This window comes from Nicotiana tomentosiformis, chromosome 12, assembly GCF_000390325.3.
Source record: "Nicotiana tomentosiformis chromosome 12, ASM39032v3, whole genome shotgun sequence".
NCBI classification, from domain to species: domain Eukaryota; kingdom Viridiplantae; phylum Streptophyta; class Magnoliopsida; order Solanales; family Solanaceae; genus Nicotiana; species Nicotiana tomentosiformis.
This window is the reverse complement of record NC_090823.1, coordinates 98,715,850-98,740,038: the sequence shown is the minus strand read 5'-3', so window position 1 is coordinate 98,740,038 and position 24,189 is coordinate 98,715,850. Positions and strand designations below refer to the sequence as shown.

The window sequence follows — 24,189 nt, the reverse complement described above, 5'->3', positions numbered from 1 at the left end:
ATGAGTGCACCACTTGAAAATTGGGAAGGACAATCCACTACTAGGCCACCATTCTTTAATGGCCAGTACTACTCTTGGTGGAAGAACAGAATGAGAGATCATATTCAAGGACATGACTATGAGCTATATGACATTGTCACTGATGATCCACTAGCTACCTTGAAGAAAAATATTGAAGGAGTAGATATGCCAAAGACAAGAGCAGATTGCACTGCTGAGGACTTGAAGAAGTGGGAGAAGAATGCTAAAGCTAAGAAATGGCTTATTTGTGGATTTAGTCCAGATGAGTACATCAGAATTCAAGGTTGTTCCACTGCTAAGCAAATTTGGGACACACTGCAAGTGGCCCATGAAGGAACAACTCAGGTGAAGAGATCTAGAGGGACTCTACTGTACTCTTAGTATGAGAACTTTGCTATGAAGGATGGAGAAACTATTCAAGAGATGTACACAAGGTTCACTACACTGACAAATGAGCTAAAATATCTTGGAAGGATTATTCCTGAAGAAGAGAGGGTTGAGAAGATACTTACTAGGGTCTTGCCAATCACTTGGGAAAGCAAGATCACTACCATCCAGGAGTCAAAGAACATTGTCACTCTCCCACTAGATGAATTGATTGGGAATCTCACTGCCTATGAACTTAGGAGACAAACCATGAAAATGGATGTACCTAAAAAGGAAAGGAGCTTGGCACTCAGAATCACTGAAGGTTCTGATCTGGAAGATGATGAAATAGCTATGATTACCAAAGATTTCAAGAAGTACCTAAGGAGAGGAACGGGTTCTTCAAGAAGTGGAAGCTATAGCAAGGCAAAGGCTCATGAGAAGCAAACCAATGATGACTGCTATAAGTGTGGAAAGATGGATCACCACATCAACAACTGTCCTTTGTCAGAAATTGAGCGTAAGAAGAAAAGAGTTGAACGAAGGAACAGGTTCAACCCAAGAAAGGCAATAACAAAGGATCAACCAAAGCTATGGTCGCCGCTTGGGGAGAAATCTTAGATGAAAGCTCAGATGATGATGATGATGATGAACGAGCACTTATGGTCATTGGAGAATCTGATGAAGAAACTGAGGTAAGTGTCTTTTATCTCAAAGACAAGATTAAGTTTTTGTCTAAAGAAAGGTTATCTGAGTTACTACTAGAACTAATTAATGAATCTAAGAATGTGAATAGTAAAAAGGAACAACTGTCAAAAGAATGTGTGATTTTGAAAGCTAAGTGCAAAAACCTGAAACTTAAGGCTTGTGAAATTGAAAGTGAAAATACTGTGTTGAAGAACCAGGTTCATACACTTGACACAACCGTCAAAGAACTTAGATATGAAAATCTAAAATTGAAGTTAGGAACAGGTAAAAAGACAGCTGATCATACACAACTCACTTTTGAAAAAAATATAGGAAAAATAAAAGATGTGTTATATATGAGGGATAAATAGGTAAGAGTCCTAAAGGAGGATCTGAACAAGGTCAAGCATGAGCTAGACATAACTTGTAATTGTAACAGGTCCTCCGATGCACTTTCATGGCTACAAAAATATTATATTAGCAACATAAGAGGACTTGGTTTTGGGAACTCTGCACCTAAGTGGGATCCTAAAAGTAAGTACCTCACACTCTATGAGAACAAGATTTGCACACATTGTGGTAACACTGGTCACTATAAGAGTGAATTCACCGCAAAAGAAAAGGCAAATCAAAAGAACAAAAAGTTTATTCTAGGGAAAATATGTTGCCAAGTTGGGCTAAAAAGAATCTGATTTATTCTTTTGCATATAGAAAGGGACCCAAACTAGTTTGGGTTCCTAGGACTAACCCTTGATTTTCTTTTGCAGGTCCAAGTGAAGGGGAGCAACCAAATATGGTACATGGATAGTGGTTGTTCAAAGCACATGACATGAAGTAAGAACCCGTTCCTTTCACTTGAGGATCTTAAGGGAGGTAATGTCTCCTTTGGAAATGGAAAGAAAGGTGAGAGCATTGGGGTTGGAAAGGTTGGTAAGTCTAATTCTCACTCCATTGGGAATGTATACTTGATAGATGGACTGAAGTACAATCTAATAAGTGTATCATAATTGTGTGATAAAGGTAACATGGTAGTATTCACCTCTACAAAATACTTTGTGATTAATCTTACCACTGACAAGATAGTTATGCAGGGAAAAAGAGTGAACAACATATATATTGTGGATTTGTCCACACTTTTAGTTAATGAACTTACTTGCTTAAGTGTGTTGGATAATGATCCCCTCATTTGGCACAAGAGACTTGGATATGCCAGTCTAAGCCAACTCAACAAACTAGTCTCCAAGGACTTGGTGATAGAGTTGTCTAACATTAAATTCAAGGAAGATAAAGTTTGTGAGGCTTGTGCAAGGGGGAAGCAGGTAAGATCCTCTTTCAAAAGCAAGAAAATGGTAAGCACTACCAGGGCGATGGAACTGGTCTATATGGATCTTTGTAGACCAACGAGAACATTGAGTAAAGGTAGTAAAAAATATGTTATGGTTCTTGTTGATGATTACTCTAGGTTTACTTGAATACTATTTTAACATCTAAAGATAAAGCATTTGACATGTTCACTTCCTTTGTTAGAAAAACTCAGAAATAACTAGGTAATCAACTTGCATCAATTAGGTGAGATCATGGCACTGAATTTGAGAATGCTAAATTTACTAAATTTTGTGATGAGCATGGCATAAATCATAATTTTTCTGCTCCTAGGGCTCCACAACAAAATGGAGTAGTTGAAAGAAAGAATAGGACATTGGAGGAAATGGCTAGGACTATGCTTCTTTCTAGTAAACTGCCCCATAACTTCTGGGTAGAAGCTGTGAACACTGCTTGCTATATCATAAATATGTGTATGACTAAAACTCTTATTGAGAAGACTCCTTATGAGTTACTTAAAGGGAGCAAGTCAAATATATCCCATCTTAGGGCATTTGGATGCAGGTGCTTTGTGCGCAATAGAGGTAAAGACTCCCCAGGTAAGTTTGATCCTAAAAGTGACGAAGGAGTATTCTTGGGATATTCTTCACATAGTAAAGCTTATAAGATTTATAACAAAAGAACTATGTGTGTAGAAGAAAGTGTATATGTGACTTTGATAAAACTAACATTCTTTCTGAGAGGGAGGAACAGGATGATGAAGCAATTCGGCTGGTAAGAAACTCAAATGAAACTACAGCCCAGACTGAAGTTGCACCAGAGAAAGGAACATGTGATGGAACAGGTCCTTCCACCCAGGGCAACCTGACAGAGGGAACTGAACAAAGAGGAACTGATCCTCAAACCTCGAGGGAACCTGTCCATGAACCAGTTCCTCAGCAACAAAACATTGAAGGAATATCTAGGGGAAACCAGCTGGTTGTAAAACCTTACAAGTATCAAAGTTCTCATCCCATTGAGAACATAATCACTGATCCAACCTGTGGAATCAAAACCAGATCTGTTTTGAAGAATCTTTGTGCTTTAATGCTTTTTTATCTCTTATTTAATTTAAAAATGTTACTGAGGCTTTGCAGGATGCAGACTAGGCGAATGCAATGCAAGATGAACTCAACCAACTAATCAGTAATTGGCACAAAATGGGTCTTCAGAAACAAACTTGACGAAGATGGAACAATTACAAGGAACAAGGCAAGAATGATGGTTCAAGGATATAGTCAAGAGGAGGGCATAGACTATGATGAGACTTTTTCTCCAGTTGCAATATTAGAAGCAATTAGAATCCTTATAGCCTTTGTTGCTTACATGGAATTCACTCTCTATCAGATGGATGTCAAGAGTGCCTTCCTCAATGGCTATCTAAAGGAAGAAGTGTTTGTCAAGCAACCTACGAGCCTTGAGAGCAAGGAATGTCCTGATCATGTGTACAAGCTTGACAAGGCACTTTATGGGCTCAAGCAGGCTCTAAGAGCATAGTATGAAGGATTGTCTAAATTCTTGCTTAAGCATGGCTACAAGAGAGGTAAAATTGACAATACCTTATTTTTAAAAGAAAAAAGGTAAAGATATCTTGGTAGTTCAAATATATATTGATGATATAATCTTGGGAGCAACTACTGATAAGTTAAGTAAAGAATATGCTAAACTAATGGGGAGTAAATTTTGAAATGAGTATGATGGGTGAGCTTAATTTCTTTTTAGGATTACAAATTAAACAAAATTCAAATGGAGCTATGATCCATTAGCAGAAGTATGTGAAAGAGTTGCTTAAAAGGTTTAAAATGGAAGATTCCAAAGAAATTGACACTCCTATTGCAACATCCACAAATTTGGATATAGATGAACCTGGTTCATATGTTGATCAGAAGTTGTATAGAGTAATGATTGGCTCTTGTTATATCTCACTGCTAGTAGACCTGATATCATTTTCAGTGTAGGTCTTTGTGCTAGATTTCAGGCAAATCCAAAGGAGTCTCACTTGACTGCTGTCAAGCGGATCTTTAGATACCTAAAAGGCACCACTGACCTTTGTCTATGGTATCCAAAAGGTAGTAATTTCAACCTAGTGGGATATGCTGATGCTGATTATGCAGGTTTTCTTGTAGATAGAAAGAGCACCTCATGCATGGCACACTTTCTTGGCTCATGTCTTGTGTCCCGGGCCACCAAAAAGGAAAATTATGTGATCTTATCTACTGCTGAAGCTGAGTATGTTGGTGCTTCCTCATGTTGTGCTCAATTATTGTGGGTCAAATAACAATTAATGGATTTTGGAATTGATGTAGGTTGCATCCCCATCTTTTGTGATAACACTAGTGCAATTAGTATGACCAAGAACCCGGTTCATCATAAAAGAACTAAGCACATAAATGTTAGGCATCACTTTTTAAGGGACAACTATGAAAAGTGTTTGATCACTGTAAAATTTTGTATTACTGATAAGCAAATAGCTGACATCTTCACAAAAGCTCTAAGTAAAGATCACTTTGAAAGAAACATGTTACTATTAGGGATGATTAAGATCACCTAAAAGGAACCAGTTCTAACTCAAAATTTGGTTAGACAATTTGTGAATTTTGTACATGATTAGATTAGATTTTTCTTAGTCTCATACTTTCACTAGTATACTCTTGTGCCATGTGCTAAAATATTTCATTAATCTCTAATGATATTATCTTTATTATCTTGGAAAATTCAGACTTACACAAGAGAATTCTCAGTGAAGAACCTGATTCATCAAGATTACATGACATGTACTCTCCACTCTGCATATTTTAAAATAATTATATTTGGATCATGATCAAAAGGAGAGTCCCATTTAATCCTAACCTCGCTCGAGCTAATCTGTTACAAAAAGAACCAGTTTCACCCAAGAAGAGTCCCCAACGCAATAAGTGCCTAGATTCTAGGGAGCGTTTCCAATGTCTTTTCAAACTGACTCCCAGTTTGATAAGACTTTTGAGCTTATGAAAAAGTTGTCGTTACCCAATTAAATTCTCCCTCTTTAAATTTGAGTTGGACTTACCCATTTCTTCACTTCTAAACTTCCATGCCGTCAAACAACTCTTTCTATCTTCTCTCATCTTCTCTACACACATATCCAAACACATCAATGGCGACACCTTCTGAGAATCCCTCATCACCACCTAAGGAAACTACACCCACACCATCTATCACACCTTCAGCCATACCCACCTCTAAGAAAGTAATGTTCAAGATGATTGCTCGCAAGGTAGTAGTTGGAGGAGAACAAATCAAGAAAATTAATGAGCAGTTAAAAGCAAGTTGGGCAGAAGAACCCTAAAAATCAGAAGAATCATTTAAATCTGCAACTGAGGGGGAGAAACCGTTTCATCTGAAACAGAGCAGGTAACATCTGGTCCTAAGATTATATCTGCGAAAATTTCTGAGGTTGTTGAGAATTTGGAGAATATGTTTGTTTTGGTGGGAACTATGGCTTGACTTGAAACCACCAAGTCTGCGAAAATTGGTGGTAAAGATAAAAAGAAAAAAGAAAAAAAGAGGGAGGGTGCTCGAGGTGATGTGAGGGGAAAGAAAAAATAAGGAGTGGCTGAATCTTCACCTACTCCTGCTAAATTGACCGAGGAGACTGGAGCTATGGTATCGTGGAATGAGGATGCTGTTGAGGAGGAAGAAAATTTGAGAGAAAAATATGACAGTGGGTCTAGAGATGCAAGTGCTGTTGAGGGGTTGGTTAGATTGAGGAAGAGGTTCCAAGAACCTGTTTCATCTGTGCAGGGACCCCTCGAATACCTGTTGAAACGAGTGTCTGGCGATTACAATCCAAAAAGTAAGAAGAGTTCAGGAGTTAAAATCCTTGGAACTACTAGGGCAAACAAGAAGAGAAATGTTGTCTCTTCTATCCCTGTAAAGACTCCTACTACAAGAGGAGGAGTTACCGGGAGTCAGAAGAAGCAGAGTGAGGCTGAACTTGTAAAGTCCTTGGAAGAGAGTAAAAGAAAAGTTGCTACAAAGGGATAAAAGAAAGTGAGTGAGCCTGTTGAGGCAGTTGAAATTGAGGAGATGGACATGGTCCTTCATGATGAAGATGAGGCAGAAGAGGTAGAGGTTATGACTCCAAAGGCAAAGAAAAGAGAGACTTCCAAAAGAAGTCTCCTTCAAAGACAAAGTATGCAGAGCCTTTTACCTTGGCGAAAAAACTAGGTCTGCCATGAAATCAAAAAAAGTAAAAATAGTGGAGGAAGAAGAAAGTGAAGAAGAAGAGGAATCTGATGAAGAGCAGGACATGATGGTTAAGTTTGGGAAAAGAACCATCTTGAAGGGTAGACTCCTCAGGTACTTGGAGGAGGAAGACATGGTGATGCTGCTGGAAAAACTCAACTGCAGGGTTGGAAGGACATGGTCCTTCAGATGGATGGAAAACTTGCCAGAACTAAGATTGTGGAGTTTATGGAAAATTGCGAGGTCAAAAATGGCAGAGTCACCAGTGTGGTGAAGGGGGGGGGGAGGGGGTGACTGTGAGCTTTGATGACAAGGAATTGGGAGAGATTCTAGGTGCTGAAGGGTACAATGATTACAAAAAGTTAAAATGGCCAAGCCTAGAAAACCTCCCCACCTCACTTGCCATTAGAAGGAAGTTTGCTGACAATGAGGAAGAGTTTCAACCCAAGGCTGTTTACAAAAGTGAGATGAGGCCTGTTCACAAAGTGTTGTTTGAATTTGTTAACAAGGTTGTGTTGCCCAGACAGGAAAGAAGGCACATTGCCACCTTCATGGACCTGGTCCTTATGGAATGCCTAGATTCTGGGAGGCAGATCAATTGGCCTAGTTTTATCATCCAGCTTCTTGATAGGGTTCTAATTAGCACCAAAACTCATGCCATACCCTATGGTTTCATTCTCACGACTGTACTTTCTCACTTAAAGGCACCCCTCAAGAAATGGGATGTTAGTACAAGCAAAGATCACTTTGGGACCAACACCTTAACTACCTATGACTATGAAGTCCACATTGCTCTCAAAGAACCCGGTTCATCCCAGACGGTGCCTGTGAACAGCAAAGTGAGAGCCTTGGTGGAAGAGAGTGGGGCTAAGGCACTCAGAATCACTGAAGGTTCTGATCTGGAAGATGATGAAATGACTATGATCACCAAAGACTTCAAGAAGTACTTGAGGAGAGGAATGTGTTCTTCAAGAAGTGGAAGCTACAGCAAGGCAAAGGCTCCTGAGAAGCAAACCAATGATGGCTGCTACAAGTATGGAAAGATGGATCACCACATCAAAAACTGTCCTTTGTAGGAAATTGAGTGGAAGAAGGAAAGAGCTGAACGAAGGAACATGAAGAAGGAACATCTTCAACACAAGAAAATCAACAACAAAGGATCAACCAAGGCAATGGTCGCTGGTTGGGGAGAAATCTCAGATGAAAGCTCATATGGTGATGATGAACGAGCACTTATGGCAATTGGAGAATCTAATGAAGAAACTGAGGTAAGTGTCTTTCATCTCAAAGACAAGATTAAATTTTTGTCTAAAGAAAGGTTATCTGAGTTACTACTAGAGCTAATTAATGAATCCGAGGATGTGAATAATAAAAAAGGAACAACTGTCAAAAGAATGTGTTATTTTGAATGCTAAGTGCAAAAACCTGGAACATAGGCTTGTGAAACTGAAAGTGTAAATACTGTGTTGAAGAACCAGGTTCATGCACTTGACACAACTGTCCTAGAACTTAGATTTGAAAATCTTAAATTGAAGTTAGGAACAGGTAAAAAGATAGCTGATCACACACAACTCACTTTAGAAGAAAATGTAAGAAAAATAAAAAATGAGTTGTATAAGAGGGATGAACAGATAAGAGTCCTAAAGGAGGATCTGAAGAAGGTCAAGCATGAGCTAGACAGAACTTGTAATTGGAACAGGTCCTCCGATGCACTTTCATGGCTACAAGAATATTATAGCAGAAACATAAGAGGACTTGATTTTGGGAACTCTGCACCTAAGTAGGATCCCAAAAGTAAGTACCTCACACTCTCTAAGAATAAGATTTGCACACACTGTGGTAATACTGGTCACTATAAGAGTGAATGCACTGCAAAAGAGAAGGCAGATCAAAAGAACAAAAAGTTTATTCTAGGGAAAAATATGTTGCCAAGTTGGGATAAAAAGAATCTGATTTATCCTTTTGCATATAGAAAGGGACCCAAACTAGTTTGGGTTCCTAAGACTAACCACTTATTTTCTTTTGCAGGTCCGAGTGAAGGGGACCAGCCAAATATGGTACATGGATAATGGCTGTTCAAAGCACATGACATGAAGCAAGAACCAGTTCCTTTCACTTGAGGATCTTAAGTGAGGTAATGTCTCCTTTGAAAATGGAAAGAAAGGTGAGATCATTGGGGTTGGAAAAGTTGGTAAGTCTGATTCTCACTCCATTGGGAATGTATACTTGATAGATGGACTGAAGTACAGTCTAATAAGTGTATCACAATTATGTGATAGATGTAACATGGTAGCCTTCACCTCTACAAAATACTTTGTGATTAATCTTACCACTGATAAGATAGTTCTGCAGGGAAAAATAGTGAACAACATATATGTTGTGGATCTGTCCACACTTTCAGATAATGATCCCGCCCTTTATTACAAGAGACTTAGATATGCCAGTCTAAGTCAACTCAACAAACTAGTCTCCATGGACTTGGTGATAGGGTTGTCTAGCATTAAGTTCAAGGAAGATAAAATTTGTGAGGCTTGTGCAAGGGGAAGCAGGTAAGATCCTCAACCCAGCTCCTTCCACCCAGGGCAACCTGACAGAGGGAACTGATCAAAAAGGAACTAATCCTCAAAGCTCGAGGGAACCTGTCCATGAACCTGTTCCTCAGCAGCAAAATATTGAAGGAACATCTAGGGAAAACCAACTGGTTGTGAAACCTTACAAGTATCAAAGTTCTCATCCCATTGAGAACATAATCACTGATACAACCTCTGAAATTAAAACCAGATCTTCTTTGAAGAATCTTTGTGCTTTTGATGCTTTTTTATCTCTTATTGAACCTAAAAATGTTGTTGAGGCTTGGCAGGATGCAGACTGGGCGAACACTACAACAAAAAGGGGATTTTGCGGCAATTATTAAGCAGCAATAAACTAATTGCCACTAATTTATTCATAGAAGGCAAATATTGGCGACCAATAAATATTAACCGGTAATTAGTATACTTTTAGTGGCCATTCAAGGGAATAGACGGTAAAACTATTATTTTTATTTTTAATATTGCCTCCAATTTTTATTTTCTGCTAAATCATCTCCCACCTAAATCTCTCAATTTAGCCTAAAGACTACAATAAAAAAGGACATGAATTACTTTAACTGAAAAACCCTTACATAATCTCTCCACAAGCCATTCAAGAGCAAAATCGTCGGCCACTTTCTCAACAAAAAAAGTAACCCTCATATTATACAATATCATCCGTAAGCCATTTAAGAGCAAAATTGCCGACCACATTCTCAACCAAAAATGTCAGTTTCTTTCTCTATCTTTGATTTTATTGTGTGGGTGTTGGGTTGAAAATTGCTAATTAGTTGGGTCTAGGAATTACCTAAAGACTACAAAAAAGTTAGGATTAAACTTAATTGAAAAAATTCATAGTATACAAATCGTATCCGCAACCAAAATCGCAAGCCGTCAATAAGTTTGCTCTCTCTAATCTTTAGTGTTTGATTGTGTGGGTGTTGGATTGATGAAAATTGCTTACTGGTTGGGTCTATGGCTTCGATTTGTCAACGTTCAATTCACTGAATGAGTAAAATCTTTATGTCTTTTCTAATTTAGTATTGACGAATCTATGACATTGATTTTGAATTAAACAAATTATTAACTTTTATAGCATATTTTTTTCATATACAATTATTCTTATAGTTATTTAACTTTATTTTTCCTATATTCTGGATCAATAGTTCTGCATAGAAAAGTTGGTTTGACCACTTCAAGGTAAAACAATGGGGATGACCCAGAATAAGTTTTATTTTTTTAACTTTTTTAATAATATATGTTTTAGAATATTATTTATTTGTCAAAGCTTGGTTGTTTAAGGAGGAAGAGGTTGATTATGAACAAGCTAGTTGATTTTTTAGAAAATCTAAAATTGAAAAAATAAAGCATGTGTCTTGTGATAAAAAAAGATCTGTCCAGTTAGCTGTAACATGCCTTTTCTTTAGTACTATTTTTTTGTACTAGTAAAATATTCTTGTTGTTGAGATTTTATAAACTTGCAATTGATCAACGTATTATAAGCTTGTAGGAAGAAAATTGATTGGAAAATTCATTAAAGTTAATAATTTTTTATAATCAATACTATTTACCCATCTTCTTTGGTATTCATTCTTCTTCGGTTCAAATAATAAAGTTGATATACTTCCATTATTGAGTAGCGCTCGGTGTAATTTTTGATTGATATGTCTTAATTTTTGTGCTAAGGATTTATGCATTAAGAAGATGATTTAGTCCGTATTTAAAGGCAATTTCTTAATGCAATTCCAATTTTGAGAAGATGATTTAGTTAGTATTTGATAAGTATTTGTCTACTAAGAAAATTGCTTTAAGCTCGGAGTAGATTAAACTTATGAAAAGCTAGCAATATAAAGATATAAAGTTTTTTGTGTTATCTACGTTGTTTACTTATTCATTTAAATTGACCAAGCAAATGTTTCGCTCGTGTAGTATTTTCTTAGGATTGTTATTTCTTATAACTTAATAAGAAACTATCATGCTTGGTGTTTAAGTTCTGTTATTTCTCAATCTTCTCTTTTTATGTAAGTTTCAAGATTGTTACTAGTATCGTTCCTTCACTTTGTTGTCTTCATCAACAAAGTATTCTGTATCCCAGGTACCCCAACACACGAGGCTAATAGCCCGTTTGGCCAAGCTTATCACGAGGTCAAAAGTGTTTTTTTCTTCTTCTCAATAGCACTTTTTTTCCTAACTTGAGGTGTTTGTCCAAGTTTTTTTTGAGGGAAAAAGTGCTTTTGGGAAGAAGCAAAAACAGTTTCTGAGAAGCAGAAAAAATAGTTTCTTCCCAAAAGTAGAAGCATAAGCAGTTTTGACTTTTCTTCTTACCAAAAATACCCTTAACAAAATATAATATATTCCAAAATAATCGTTAAATCTAATACTTAGGATATTAATATATAAATATTTTTTTATTTATTTTTAGGATAGCTTTCTAATATTTAGTGACTTTAGGGGTGAATGCTTTTATATTTGTTGAATTATTTTTAATATATTTAACTTATATTAAAAGAATTAAGTACATTTAAATTTTATTTTCATATTTTACTTAAATAAAATGAAAAAAATTAATTATTGCCTGTAATAATAAATTTTTAAGATTATTTATTTACTTATAATATTAACTATTAAGTAAACCTATTCATGTCCTTATTCGTAATTTGATACTTAAAAGAACTTTCTGAAAAGGTTGGCCAAGTACAAATTATTGCTCAAAAGTACTTTTCAGAGTGATTAACCAAATACAAACTGCTTCTCTCCAAAAGTACTTTTGAAAAAAGCACTTCTCAAAATAAGCTGATTTCTCCAGCTTGGCCAAACAGGCTATAAGTCTATTTGTAATTTGTGATGTCCAACTATGGTGATTTGTGATTTGCAATGCAAGATGAACTCAACCACTTGAGAGAAGTCAAGTTTGGCATCTGGTACCAAGACCCAAGGATAGATCAGTAATTGGCACAAAATGGGTCTTCAGAAACAAACTTGACGAAGATGGAACAATTACAAGGAACTAGGCAAGATTGGTTGTTCAAGGATTTAGTCAAGAGGAGGGCATAGACTATGATGAGACGTTTTCTCCAGTTGCAAGATTGGAAGCAATTAGACTCCTTATAGCCTTTGCTGCTTACTTGGAATTCACTCTCCATCAGATGGATGTCAAGAGTGCATTGCTCAATGGCTATCTAAAGGAAGAAGTGTTTGTCAAGCAACCTCGGGGATTTGAAAGCAAGGAATGTCCTGATCATGTGTACAAGCTTGACAAAGCACTTTATGGACTCAAGCACGCTCTAAGAGCATGGTATGAAAGATTGTCAAAATTCTTGCTTGAGCATGGCTACAAGAGAGGTAAAATTGATAATACCTTGTTCTTAAAAGAAAAATGTAAAGATCTCTTGGTAGTTCAAATATATGTTGATGATATAATCTTTGGATTAACTACTGATAAGTTAAGTAAAGAATTTGCTAAACTAATGGGGAGTGAATTTGAAATGAGTATGATGGGTGAGCTTAACTTCTTTTTAGGCTTACAAATTAAATAAAAATCAAATGGAACTATGATCTATCAGCAGAAGTATGTGAAAGAGTTGCTTAAGAGGTTTAAAATGGAAGATTCCAAAGAAATTGACACTCCTATTGCGACAACCACAAAATTGGATATAGATGAACCTGGTTCATCTATTGATCAGAAGTTGTATAGCGGAATGATTGGCTCTTTGTTATATCTCACTGCTAGTAGACCTGACATCATTTTTAGTGTAGGCCTTTGTGCTAGATTTCAGGTAAATCCAAAGGAGTCTCACTTGACTGCAGTCAAGAGGATCTTGAGATACTTAAAAAGCACCACTTACCTTTGTCTATGGTATCGAAAAGGTAGCAATTTCAACCAAGTGGGATATGCTGATGCTGATTATGCAGGTTTTCTTGTGGATAGAAAGAACAACACAGGTATGGCACACTTTCTTGGCTCATGTCTTGTGTCTTGGGCCACCAAAAAGCAAAATTATGTGGCCTTATCTATTGCTGAAGATGAGTATGTTGCTGCTGCCTCATGTTGTACTCAATTGTTGTGGATCATACAACAATTAATCAATTTTGGAATTGATGTAAGTTGTATCCCCATATTTTGTGATAACACTAGTGCAATTAGTATGACCAAGAACCCGGTTCATCACAAAAGAACTAAGCACAAAGATGTTAGGCATCACTTTTTGAGGGACAACTATAAAAATGGTTTGATCACTATGGAATTTTGTGCTACTGACAAGCAAATAGCTGACATATTCACAAATCTTTAAGTAGAGATCACTTTGAAAGGAACATATTAGAATTAGAGATGATTAAGATCACCTAAAAGGAACCAGTTCTACTCAAAAATTGGTTAGACAATTTGTGAATTTTGTACATAATTAGGTTAGATTTTGCTCAATATAATACTTTCACTAGTATACTCTTGTGTCATGTGCTAAAATATCTCATTAATCAATAATGATATTATTTTTATTTTCTTGGAAAATTCAGACTTACACAAGAGAATTCTCAGTAAAGAACCTATTTCATCAAGATTACATGGTATGTACTCCCCACTCTGCATATTTTGAAATAATTATATTTGGATCATGATCAAAAGGAGAGTCCTATTTAATCCTAACCTCCCTCAAGCTTATCCGTTACAAAAAGAACCAGTGTCCCCAACGCAATAAGTGTCTAGATTCTAGGAAGAGTCTCTAACGTCTTTTCAAAGTAACTCCCAGTTTGATTAGACTTCTGATCTTCTAGAAAAGTTGTTGTTACCCAATTAAACTCTTCCTCTTTAAATTTGATTTGGACTTACCCATTTCTTCACTTCTAAACTTCCCTGCCATCAGACAAATCTTTTTATCTTCTCTCATCTTCTCTTCACACATATCCAAACACAGCAATTGCGACCCCTTTTGAGAATCCCTCATAATCACCCAAGGAAACTACACCCACACTATCTATCACACCTTCAACCACACACATCTCTAAGAAAGGAAAGTTCAAGATGAATGCTCGCAAGGTAGTCGCTGGAGGAGAACAAATTAACAAAATTAATGAGCAGTTAAAAGCAAGTCGAGCAGAAGAAACCTAGAAATTTGAAGAATCATTTAAGTCTGCAACTGAGTGGGAAGAAACTGTTTCATCTGAAATAGAGCAGGTAACTTCTGGTTCTAAGATTACATCTGCGAAAATTTCTGAGGTTGCTGAGAATTTGGAGAATAGGTTTGTTTTGGTGGGACATATGGCTGGGTTTGAAACCAAATCACTAAGTTTGGGAAAATTGGTGGTAAATATAAAAAGAAAAAGAGAGTGAGGGTGCTCAAGGTGATATGAGGGGAAAGGGAAAAGAAGGAGTGACTGAATCTTTACCTACTCCTGCTAAATTGATTGAGGACACTGGAGCTATGGTGTTGTGGAATGAGGATGCTACTGAGGAGGAATAAAAGTTGAGAGAAAAAAAGGTAGTGGGTCTGGAGATGCAAGTGCTGCTGGGGGGTTGGTTAGGTTGAGGAAGAGGTTCCAAGAACTTGTTCCATCTGTGTAGGGACCCCTCGAATACCTGTTGAAATGAGTCTCTGACAGTTAATATCCAAAAAGGAAGAAAAGTTCAGGAGATAAAATTCCTAGAACTGGTAGGGGAAATAAGAAGAGAAAGGCTGTCTCTTCTATCCCTGTAGAGACTCCTCCTACAAGAGGAAGAGCTACAAGGAGTCAGAAGAAGCAGAGTGAGGCTAAACTTTTAAAGGCCTTGGAAGAGAGTAAAAAATAAATTGCTGCAAAGGGAAAGAAGAAAGTGAGTGAGCCTGTTAAGGCAGTTAAAATTGAGGAGATGGACATGGTCCTTCATGATGAATAAGAGGCAGAAGAGGTGGAGGTTGTGACTCCAAAGGCAAAGAAAAGAAAGACTTCCAAAAAGAAGTCTTCTTCAAAGACAAAGTCTGCAGAGCCTTCTACCTTGGCGAAAATAATCAGGTCTGCCATGAAATCAAGAAAAATGAAAATAATGGAGTAAGAAGAAAGTGAAGAAGAGAAATATGATGAAGAACAGGACAAGATGGTTAAGTTTGGTAAAAGAACCATCTTGAAGGGTAGACTCCTCAGGGACTTGTAGGAGGAAGGCATGGTGATGCTGCTGGAAAAACTACAACTGCAGGGTTGGAAGGAAATGGTCCTTCATATGGATGAAAAACTTGCCAGAACTGAGATTGTGGAGTTCATGAAAAATTTTGAGGTAAAAAATGGTAGAGTCACTAATGTGGTGAAGGGGGTGACTGTGATCTTTGATGATAAGGAATTGGGAGGGATTCTAGGCGCTGAAGGGTACAATAATTACAAAAAGTTAAAATGGCTAAGCCTAGAAAACCTCCCCACCTCACTTGCCATTAGAAGGGAGTTTGCTGACAATGAGGAAGAGCTTCAGCCCAAGGCTGTTTACAAAAGTGAGATGAGGCCTGCCCACAAAATGCTGTTTGAATTTGTTAACAAGGTTGTTTTGCCCAAGCATGAAATAAGGCACATTGCCACCTTCATGGACCTGGTCCTTATGGAATGCCTGTATTGTGGGAGGCAGATCAATTGGCTTGGTTTTATCATCCAGCTTCTTGATAGGGTTCTATTTGGCACCAAAACGCATGCCATACCCTATGGTTTCATTCTCACGGTTGTACTGGCTCCCTTCAAGGTACCCCTCAAGAAATGGGATTTTAGTTCAAGTAAAGATCACTTTGGGGCCAACACCTTGACTTTTTGTGATTATGAGGTCCATACTGCTCTCAAAGAACCCAGTTCATCCAAGAAGGTATCTGTGAACAACAAAGTGAGAGCCTTATGCAAGAGAGTGGGGCTAAGGATACTGAGATTGAGAGGCTGAAGAAGAGACTGACTGAAGTAGAAACTGAGAGGGATGCTCTCAGGGCTGAGCTTGTAAAGGAGAAGGAGAAGAATGAAGGCATTCTTCACGATATGTTAAAGCTACTTCAGACCAAAAATCAAGAACCTGGTCCTTCCCAACCTTGAAACCTTCCTAGCCTAGTTAGATAAACCAGTGACCCGTATGAGATTTTTTATTGTTCTTTTTGCTCATGATCTAGTATCTTTATTTTTCTTTATGTTTTGTGAATGACTAGTATCAATGATAATCAATTGGTTTTTTGCTCTAACTGTTTGTTCATACTTCTTAGATAGCTAATATCATTAGATTGATAAATGATGCTTGACTCCATAATTGCATCTGAAGTAGCACAGTGGCCCTAAGTGATATCTATTAAAATCTGATTATCTAACATAATTATGCATCTTTTTGATGATGCCAAAAGGGGGAAGATAGATTATGCTTTTCACTTTGGACTGTGATGTTTATAACCTAATGAACCCGGCCCTTGATGATTTGTGACTTCAAAATGGAAGTGTTCTAACATTGTGTTGATGTTGAGCTGAGTTGAAATAGGTCTTATGCTAATGAAAAGCACATAGTTTGTCATCATCAAAAAGGGGGAATTTGTTGGCCTAAATGGAGTTTGTTTTAATGATTGACAAAAGAACTTAAGCATGAACCTGGTCCATACACTGCACACAGACACGGGCAGATTCGAGCACAAGGCATGCACGTGAAGGAGATAAGCTTAAGTGGTTATATCTGATATCTCCTGAATGAAAATGTTGCATAATTGATAAGGAGAAGAACTCCTTACTCAAAGAGAACTCCATCCTAGATAAGAGAGGAGTTAGGAGTTGAAGATAACTAGAACTCTTCCACCAAGTAAGAGTAAAGCATTAGACTTCTAGTTATTTCCTACTCTACTAACTCTATTTATTTCAGGATGTTCTCATTTTACAGTCACACACAAACACTAAAGTTAAATGTGAGTTGAGAGCAAAATAGCAAGGCATTTTGCAAGCAATTCCTATGTGATTCAAGTGTGCGAACCTGAAGCTACATGAACTAGATAGAAGAACTAGTTCCAAGTGTCTGTCGTTTATTTTAGTTTTATTATAGTAGGACTTTTGACTTGTACCTTTCAACTTTATCTAGAAGCAATTATACTAGGTACTCTAAGTGTAGTATTAAAGTTAGAGTTAACTTGAGGTTATCGCAACAACTAGAGGCTTGTCACGACCCCAATTTTTATCCATAGGATGTCATGACAACACCTAGTCTCTAAGACTAGGTAAGCCAAATATTTATGCGAAATAACTGAATATAAAGCTGAATCTCAACCTCAACATATGAAATAAATAAGAACTGCGATTTAAAATAGTTACATCTCCCAAAATCCGGTAGAAAGAAGTCACAATCTGCATAGAGAAAAATACTAAACATCTTTATACATCAAAGTCTAATGAGGAATGAGGAAAACGACATAATAAAGATAGAGGGGGACTCCGAGGTCTGCAGACGCTGGCAGATGTACCTTGAAGTCTCCATGTATGGGCTATATCCATGGTACCTGGTCTGTTAAGTAATACCTGGATCTACACAAAAAGATGTGCAGAAGTATAGTATGAGTACACCACAACGATACCTAGTAAGTGCCAAGCCTAATCTCAGTAGAGTAGTGAGGAGGTCAGGTCAGGGCCCTACTGAAAATAATAGTAAACAAGGCAGAAGATATAATAATATAATGAAATGACTGAGAAGTGAACAATGAGAATTTATAGAAAGATAACAACACGGGATTCAAGAAGACAACTACAACACGTGAGGAAAACAAGATTCTTACAAGTTAAGAAAACAACAACAACAACACAACAAATAGAGGTAAACAACAGGGGAGCTCCCGAGGTACCACCTCGTAGTCTCAATAGTAAATATGCAACAGGGACACTACCGAGGTATCACCTCATAATCCTAAAATTAAATATGCAACAGGGGCACTCCCGAGGTACCACCTCATAGTCCCAAAAGTAAATATGCAACAGGGGAGCTCCCGAGGTACCGCCTCGTAGTCGCAAAAGTAAATATACAACAGATAACCAATGGGACAATGAAATTACAGCAAGGAATCCTACAGTTAGAGACTGAATACAAATTAAGGAAGCATGTAATTCAACTAAGCATGTAGCATAAATTTCAAGAAAGAGGTAAGACACGCAGACATGTGACATTAGACTAAACATGACGACTACACGTGCTAAAGTAACTTAATTAAGGAGAAAAAGGAACTATTTAGCAAAAACCGAATTTTCAACATTTAGCCCGAGTACGCACTAGTCACCTCGCGTACACGGCCTTCATGTATTGCAATTTACCATAACAGTACCAAATCTTAAGGGGTATTTTCCCCACACAAGGTTAGACAAGTCACTTACCTCAAACCTCGCTCAATCAATCAATAAGGAGACCTTTGCCTCGATTTTCTAACTCCGATCGTCTCAAATCTAGCCAAAACAATTACATACTATAAATATAACCATAAGAAACTAATTTAAATAAAGAAAGTATGACTTTAGCAAAGAATTGAAAAATCGCCCCAAAATGTTGACCCGAGCCCACGTCTCGGAACCCGACCAAAATTACAAGTATCGAACACCCATTCTATATCGAGTCCAATCATACAAGAATTACTCAAATCCGACCTCAAATCGTCTTTCAAATCCCCAAATCTTTGTCTAAGAAGTCTTTCCAATTTCCCCCCAAATTTCCAACTAAAAACACTAATTAAATGATAGAAACAATAATAGATTCGTGGGAATTAATCAAAAACGAGTCAAGAATCCTTACCCAAATGTTTCCTTTGAAAATCCCTCAAACTTTCGCCTCAATCCAAGCTCTATACCTCAAAATATGAAGAAAATGGCAAACCCTCAATTTTAAACCTTATGCCCACCAATTTCTGCTTTTGCGGACAGAAATTCCGCTTCTACGGTACCGCACCTGCGGTGAAACCTCCGCATATGCAGAGCTCACATAAGCTTCCAGACTTCGCACCTGCGCACAAAAATCCGCATTTTCGGATGCGCTTCTGTGCCCTCTCGTCCGCTTCTACGAAAACCCTGACCACCTAAACTTCCCTCACTCTCTGCTTTTGCGACCATCCTTCCGTAGGAGGGACTCCGCTTCTGTGACCTCCTCGTCGCACCTGCGACCACTGACCACCCTTTTCAGCATCGATTCTGCGCTTGCCCTCTCGCTTCTGCGAGCTCGCACCTGCGATCAAAGTTGCGCAGGTGCGGTCGCACCAGAACTGGTGCACTTAAGCCATTCCTTAAGTTTCAAACTCGATCCGTTAGCCATTCGAAACCACCTCGAGGCCCCCGGGGCCTTAACCAAGCAATCTCACAAGTCCTAAAACATTATACAAACTTAGCCAAGCCTTCAAATCATATCAAACTATGCTAAAGACATGAATTGCACATCGATTCAAGCCTAATGATCTTTAGAACTTCTAACTTCTACATTCGATGCCGAAACCTATCAAATCATGTCCGATTGACCTCAAATTTTGCACACAAGTCATAATTGACATTACGGACCTATTCCAACTTACGGAATCAGAATTTGACCCCGATATCACAAAGTTCACTCCTTGTCAAATTTTTTCAAGAATCATCCAATTTTCCAACTTTTGACAATTAACGCCGAAATGACCTACGGACCTCCAAATCAATATCTGGGCACGCTCCTAAGACCAAAATCACCATACGTAGCTTTAGAAACGTCAAAACTCCATTCCAGAGTCGTCTTCACATAATGCGAACTACGGTCAACTCCTACGACTTAAACTTCTATTTAAGGGACTATGTGTCCCATTTCACTTCGAAACCAAAAACCAAACCTCCCGGCAAGTCACGTAACCACAGAATGAAATACAGGGAGCAATAAATAGGGGTTCGGGGATAATACTCTCAAAATAACCTGTCAGGTCGTTACATCCAACCCCACTTAAAACAAATGTTCGTCCTCAAACGAGTATAGAGACATACCTGAAGTGGTGAAAAATGAGGATAACGGCTGCTCATATCATGCTCGGTCTCCCAAGTCGCCTCTTCGACCGGATGATCCCTCCACTGAACCTTTACTGAATTGATGTTCTTCGACCTCAACCTTCAAACCTGCCTGTCCAAAATGGCTACCGGCTCCTCGACATAATATAGATCTTTGTCCAACTGGACTGAGCTGAAGTCTAACACATGAGACGGATCGCCGTGATACTTCCGGATCTTGGAAACACGGAATACTTTATGAACTGCATAGAGACTAGGTTGTAGTGCAAGTCTCTAAGCCACCTCTCTAACCCTCTCAGGAATCTCAAAAGGCCCGATATACCTAGGGCTCAACTTGCCCTTCCTCCCGAAGCTCATAACACCTTTTATGGGCGAAACCGAGAGCAAGACCCACTCCCCAACCTTGAATGCAATGTCACAAACCTTCCATTCCACATAACTCTTCTGTCTGGATTGGTCTATACGAAGTCGATCCTGAATCAATTTAACCTTTTCCAAAGCATCCTGAACCAAATATGTACCCAATAGCCTAGCCTCACCCGGCTGAAACCAACCCACTAGAGACCGACACCATCTATCATACAAAGCCTCATATGGGGCCATATGTATGCTCGCCTGATAACTGTTGTTGTAGGCAAACTTTGTAAGTGGCAAGAACTGATCCCAAGAACCCCCAAAATCCATCACACACGCACGAAGCATATCCTTCAATATCTGAATAGTGCGCTCGGACTGTCCATCCGTCTGAGGGTGAAATGCTATACTCAACTCCACCTGAGTGCCCAACTCATGATGTATGTCTCTCCAGAAATGCGATGTAAACTGCGTACCCCAGTCAGAGATGATAGATACCGGCACACCATGACGCTTGAGAATCTCACGAATGTAAACCTGATCCAGCTACTCCGAAGAGTAAGTAGTAACCACATGAATGAAATGAGCTGACTTGGTCAATCTATCCACAATCACCCAAACTGCATCGAACTTCCTCTAAGTCTGTGGCAACCCAACAACGAAATCCATAGTGATGCGCTCCCATTTTCACTCTGAAATCTCTAGATTCTGAAGCAATCCACCTAGCCGTTGATGCTCATACTTCACCTGCTGACAATTTAGGCACCAGCTACATATTTCACTATGTATTTCTTCATCCGCTTCTACCAATAGTGCTGCCTCAAGTCCTGATACATCTTCACGGCACCTAGATGAATGGAGTACCATGAGCTGTAAGCCTCCTGGAGAATTAACTCATGCAAACCATTTACATTGGGCACACATAGCCTGCCCTACATCCATAATACACCATCATCTCCAATAGTGACTTTCTTGGCATCACCGTTCTGAACTGTGTCCTTAAGGAAAAGCAGATGGGGGTCATCATACTAACGCTCTCTAATACGATCATAAAGATACGATTGAGAAACCACACAAGCCAAAACCCTGCTCGGCTCTGAAACATCCAATCTGATAAAGTGTTTGGCCAAGGCCTGAACATCCAAGGCTAAAGGCCTCTCTGCTACCAGTAGATATGCCAAGCTGCCCAAACTCTCCGCCTTGCGACTCAAGGCATCGACCACCACTTTGGCCTTCCTGGGATGATATAGAATGGTGATATCAGAATCCTTAAGCAGCTCCAACCATATCCCCTGCCTCAAGTTAAGACCCTTATGTTTAAACAGATGTTGTAGACTCCAGTGATTAGTGTAGACCTCACAAGGGACACCATATAAATAGTGCTGTAAGATCTTCAAGGCATGAACAATAACCGCTAACTCGAGGTCGTGGACATGATAGTTCTTCTCATGCACCTTTAGCTATCTAGACGCGTAAGCAATCACCCTACCGTCATACATCAACACCACGCCGAGACCAATGCGTGACGCATCACAATACACCGTATAAGACCCTGAACCAATAGGCAACACCAACACTGGGGCTGTAGTCAAAGTAGTCTTGAGCTTTTGAAAGCTCTCCTCACACTCCTTGGTCTACCTGAATGGAGCATCCTTCTGGGTCAATCTAGTCATAGGTGCCGTAATAGACCAGAAACCCTCTACAAATCGACGGTAATACCCCGCTAAGCCAAGAAAACTCCAGATCTTAGTAGTTGAGGACGATTTGGGCCAACTCTGCACAGCTTCAATCTTCTTCAGATCTACTTTGATCCCCCACTTGATACTACATGACCCAAAAATGCCACTGAATCTAGCCAGAATTCACACTTCAAAATTTTTGCATATAGCCTCCTTTCTCTCAAGGCTGAAGCACAGTCCTCTGGTGCTGCTCATGATCCTCCTGACTCCAGGAATACATCAGAATGTCGTCAATAAACACAATGATGAAAGAGTCAAGATAGGGCTGAAATACATTGTTCATCAAGTGCATGAATGTTGCTGGGGTGTTGGTCAGCCCAAAAGACATCATAAGGAACTCGTAATGACTATACCGAGTCATGATAGCAGTTTTCAGGATATTTGGCTCCCGACTCTTCAACTGATGATAGCCTGAATGCAAGTCGATCTTAGAGCACACTCTGGCACCCTGAAGATGATCAAATAGGTCATCAATATGTGGCAATAGATACCCGTTCTTCACTATAATCTTGTTTAACTGGCGATAATCAATACACATTCGCATAAAACTATCCTTCTTCTTTACAAACAAGATAGGAGCACCCTAAGGCGATATACTTGGCCGAATGAAGCCCTTATCGAGCAACCCTTACAACTATTCCTTTAATTCTTTAAACTCTGTTGGGGCCATACAATAGGGTGGAATATAAATGGGTTGAGTGCCCGATAACAAATCAATACCAAAGTCGATATCTCTATCGGGTGGCATGCCCGGAAGATCCGTCGAAAATACGTCTAGATAATCCCTCACTACCGGAACTAACTCGACGGTGGGAGTGTCAGCACTAACATTCCTCACATATGCCAGATGCACATCACACACCTTCTCAACCATCCACTGAGCCTTTAGAAATGAGACAACCCTTCTAGGAACATAATCTAAGGTACCTCTCCACTCTAGCCGTGGTAGACCTGGCATAGCCAACGTCACCATCTTGGCATGGCAATCAAGGATAGCGTGATAGGGAAACAACCAGTCCATGCCCAAAATAACATCGAAATCCACCATACTGAGCAATAATAAATCAGCTCTGGTCTCAAAACCACTAGAACAACCAAATACGACCGATACACACTGTTAACAGTAATAGAATCTCCCATGAGTGTAGACACATAGATAGAAGAGCTCAGAGAATCACGGGATACACCTAAATACGGAGCAAAATAAGATGATACATAGGAATAAGTGGAGCCTGGGTCAAATAAGACAGATGTATCTCTATGACAGACCGGAACAATACATGTGATGATAGAGTCAGATGCAACTGCCTCTATCCTAGAAGGAAGGGCATAATATCTGGCCTGGCCTCCCCCTCTAGGGCGACCTCTACCTGTCTGACCTCCACCTCGAGCTGGCTGTGTAGGTGGAGAGGTAGCTGGTGTTGTAACCATAACCTGAGGACCCGATGGAGCACGCGGTGTTGATGTCGCCTAAACTCACACCACAAATATAGGTAGTGAGGCGGTCGAAGCAATAATAAAACCCAACGCAAGTCGGGGTCGAATCCTCAAGAAGTTAGAATTGGGATTAGGTATATATTTAGTGTAATTGTACAATATGCCTTAGATTACACTTCCACATTCTTGTTTGTTGTTTCTACTTCTACTTTAAACTATTGATTGTAATTAGAAAACTAGAAGACAATATTTTTGGTTTTGGTTGTTTTCCAAATGATAAAAGATCTAGGATCGTGACTTCCACCTAGTTGGTTACCTAATGGGTTGAAAACTCTAGGACAAGCCTACTTGATCGAGGTTGTAATATAGCAATCACACGCAATTACCCACTCTATACCTCTTGGTATTTTGAGTGGTTTTGCCCAATTTGACTTTCTCAAGTCCAAATGGGTATTGTACAAAATAAGTGA

General features: G+C 38.8%; 2 protein-coding genes across 2 annotated transcripts; both read left to right on the top strand.

Moving 5' to 3' along the window:
* Positions 1-1,008, top strand: LOC117275669 (uncharacterized). The gene is made up of 2 exons (XM_070191019.1): positions 1-366; positions 424-1,008. The coding sequence occupies exons 1-2, from the start codon at positions 1-3 to the stop codon at positions 1,006-1,008; spliced, it is 951 nt and encodes a 316-aa protein (XP_070047120.1).
* Positions 1,009-4,238: 3,230 nt separating this feature from the next.
* On the top strand, positions 4,239-4,714 carry LOC138903104 (secreted RxLR effector protein 161-like). The gene is made up of 3 exons (XM_070191018.1): positions 4,239-4,327; positions 4,390-4,505; positions 4,551-4,714. The coding sequence occupies exons 1-3, from the start codon at positions 4,239-4,241 to the stop codon at positions 4,712-4,714; spliced, it is 369 nt and encodes a 122-aa protein (XP_070047119.1).
* The last annotated feature ends 19,475 nt before the right edge of the window (positions 4,715-24,189 follow it).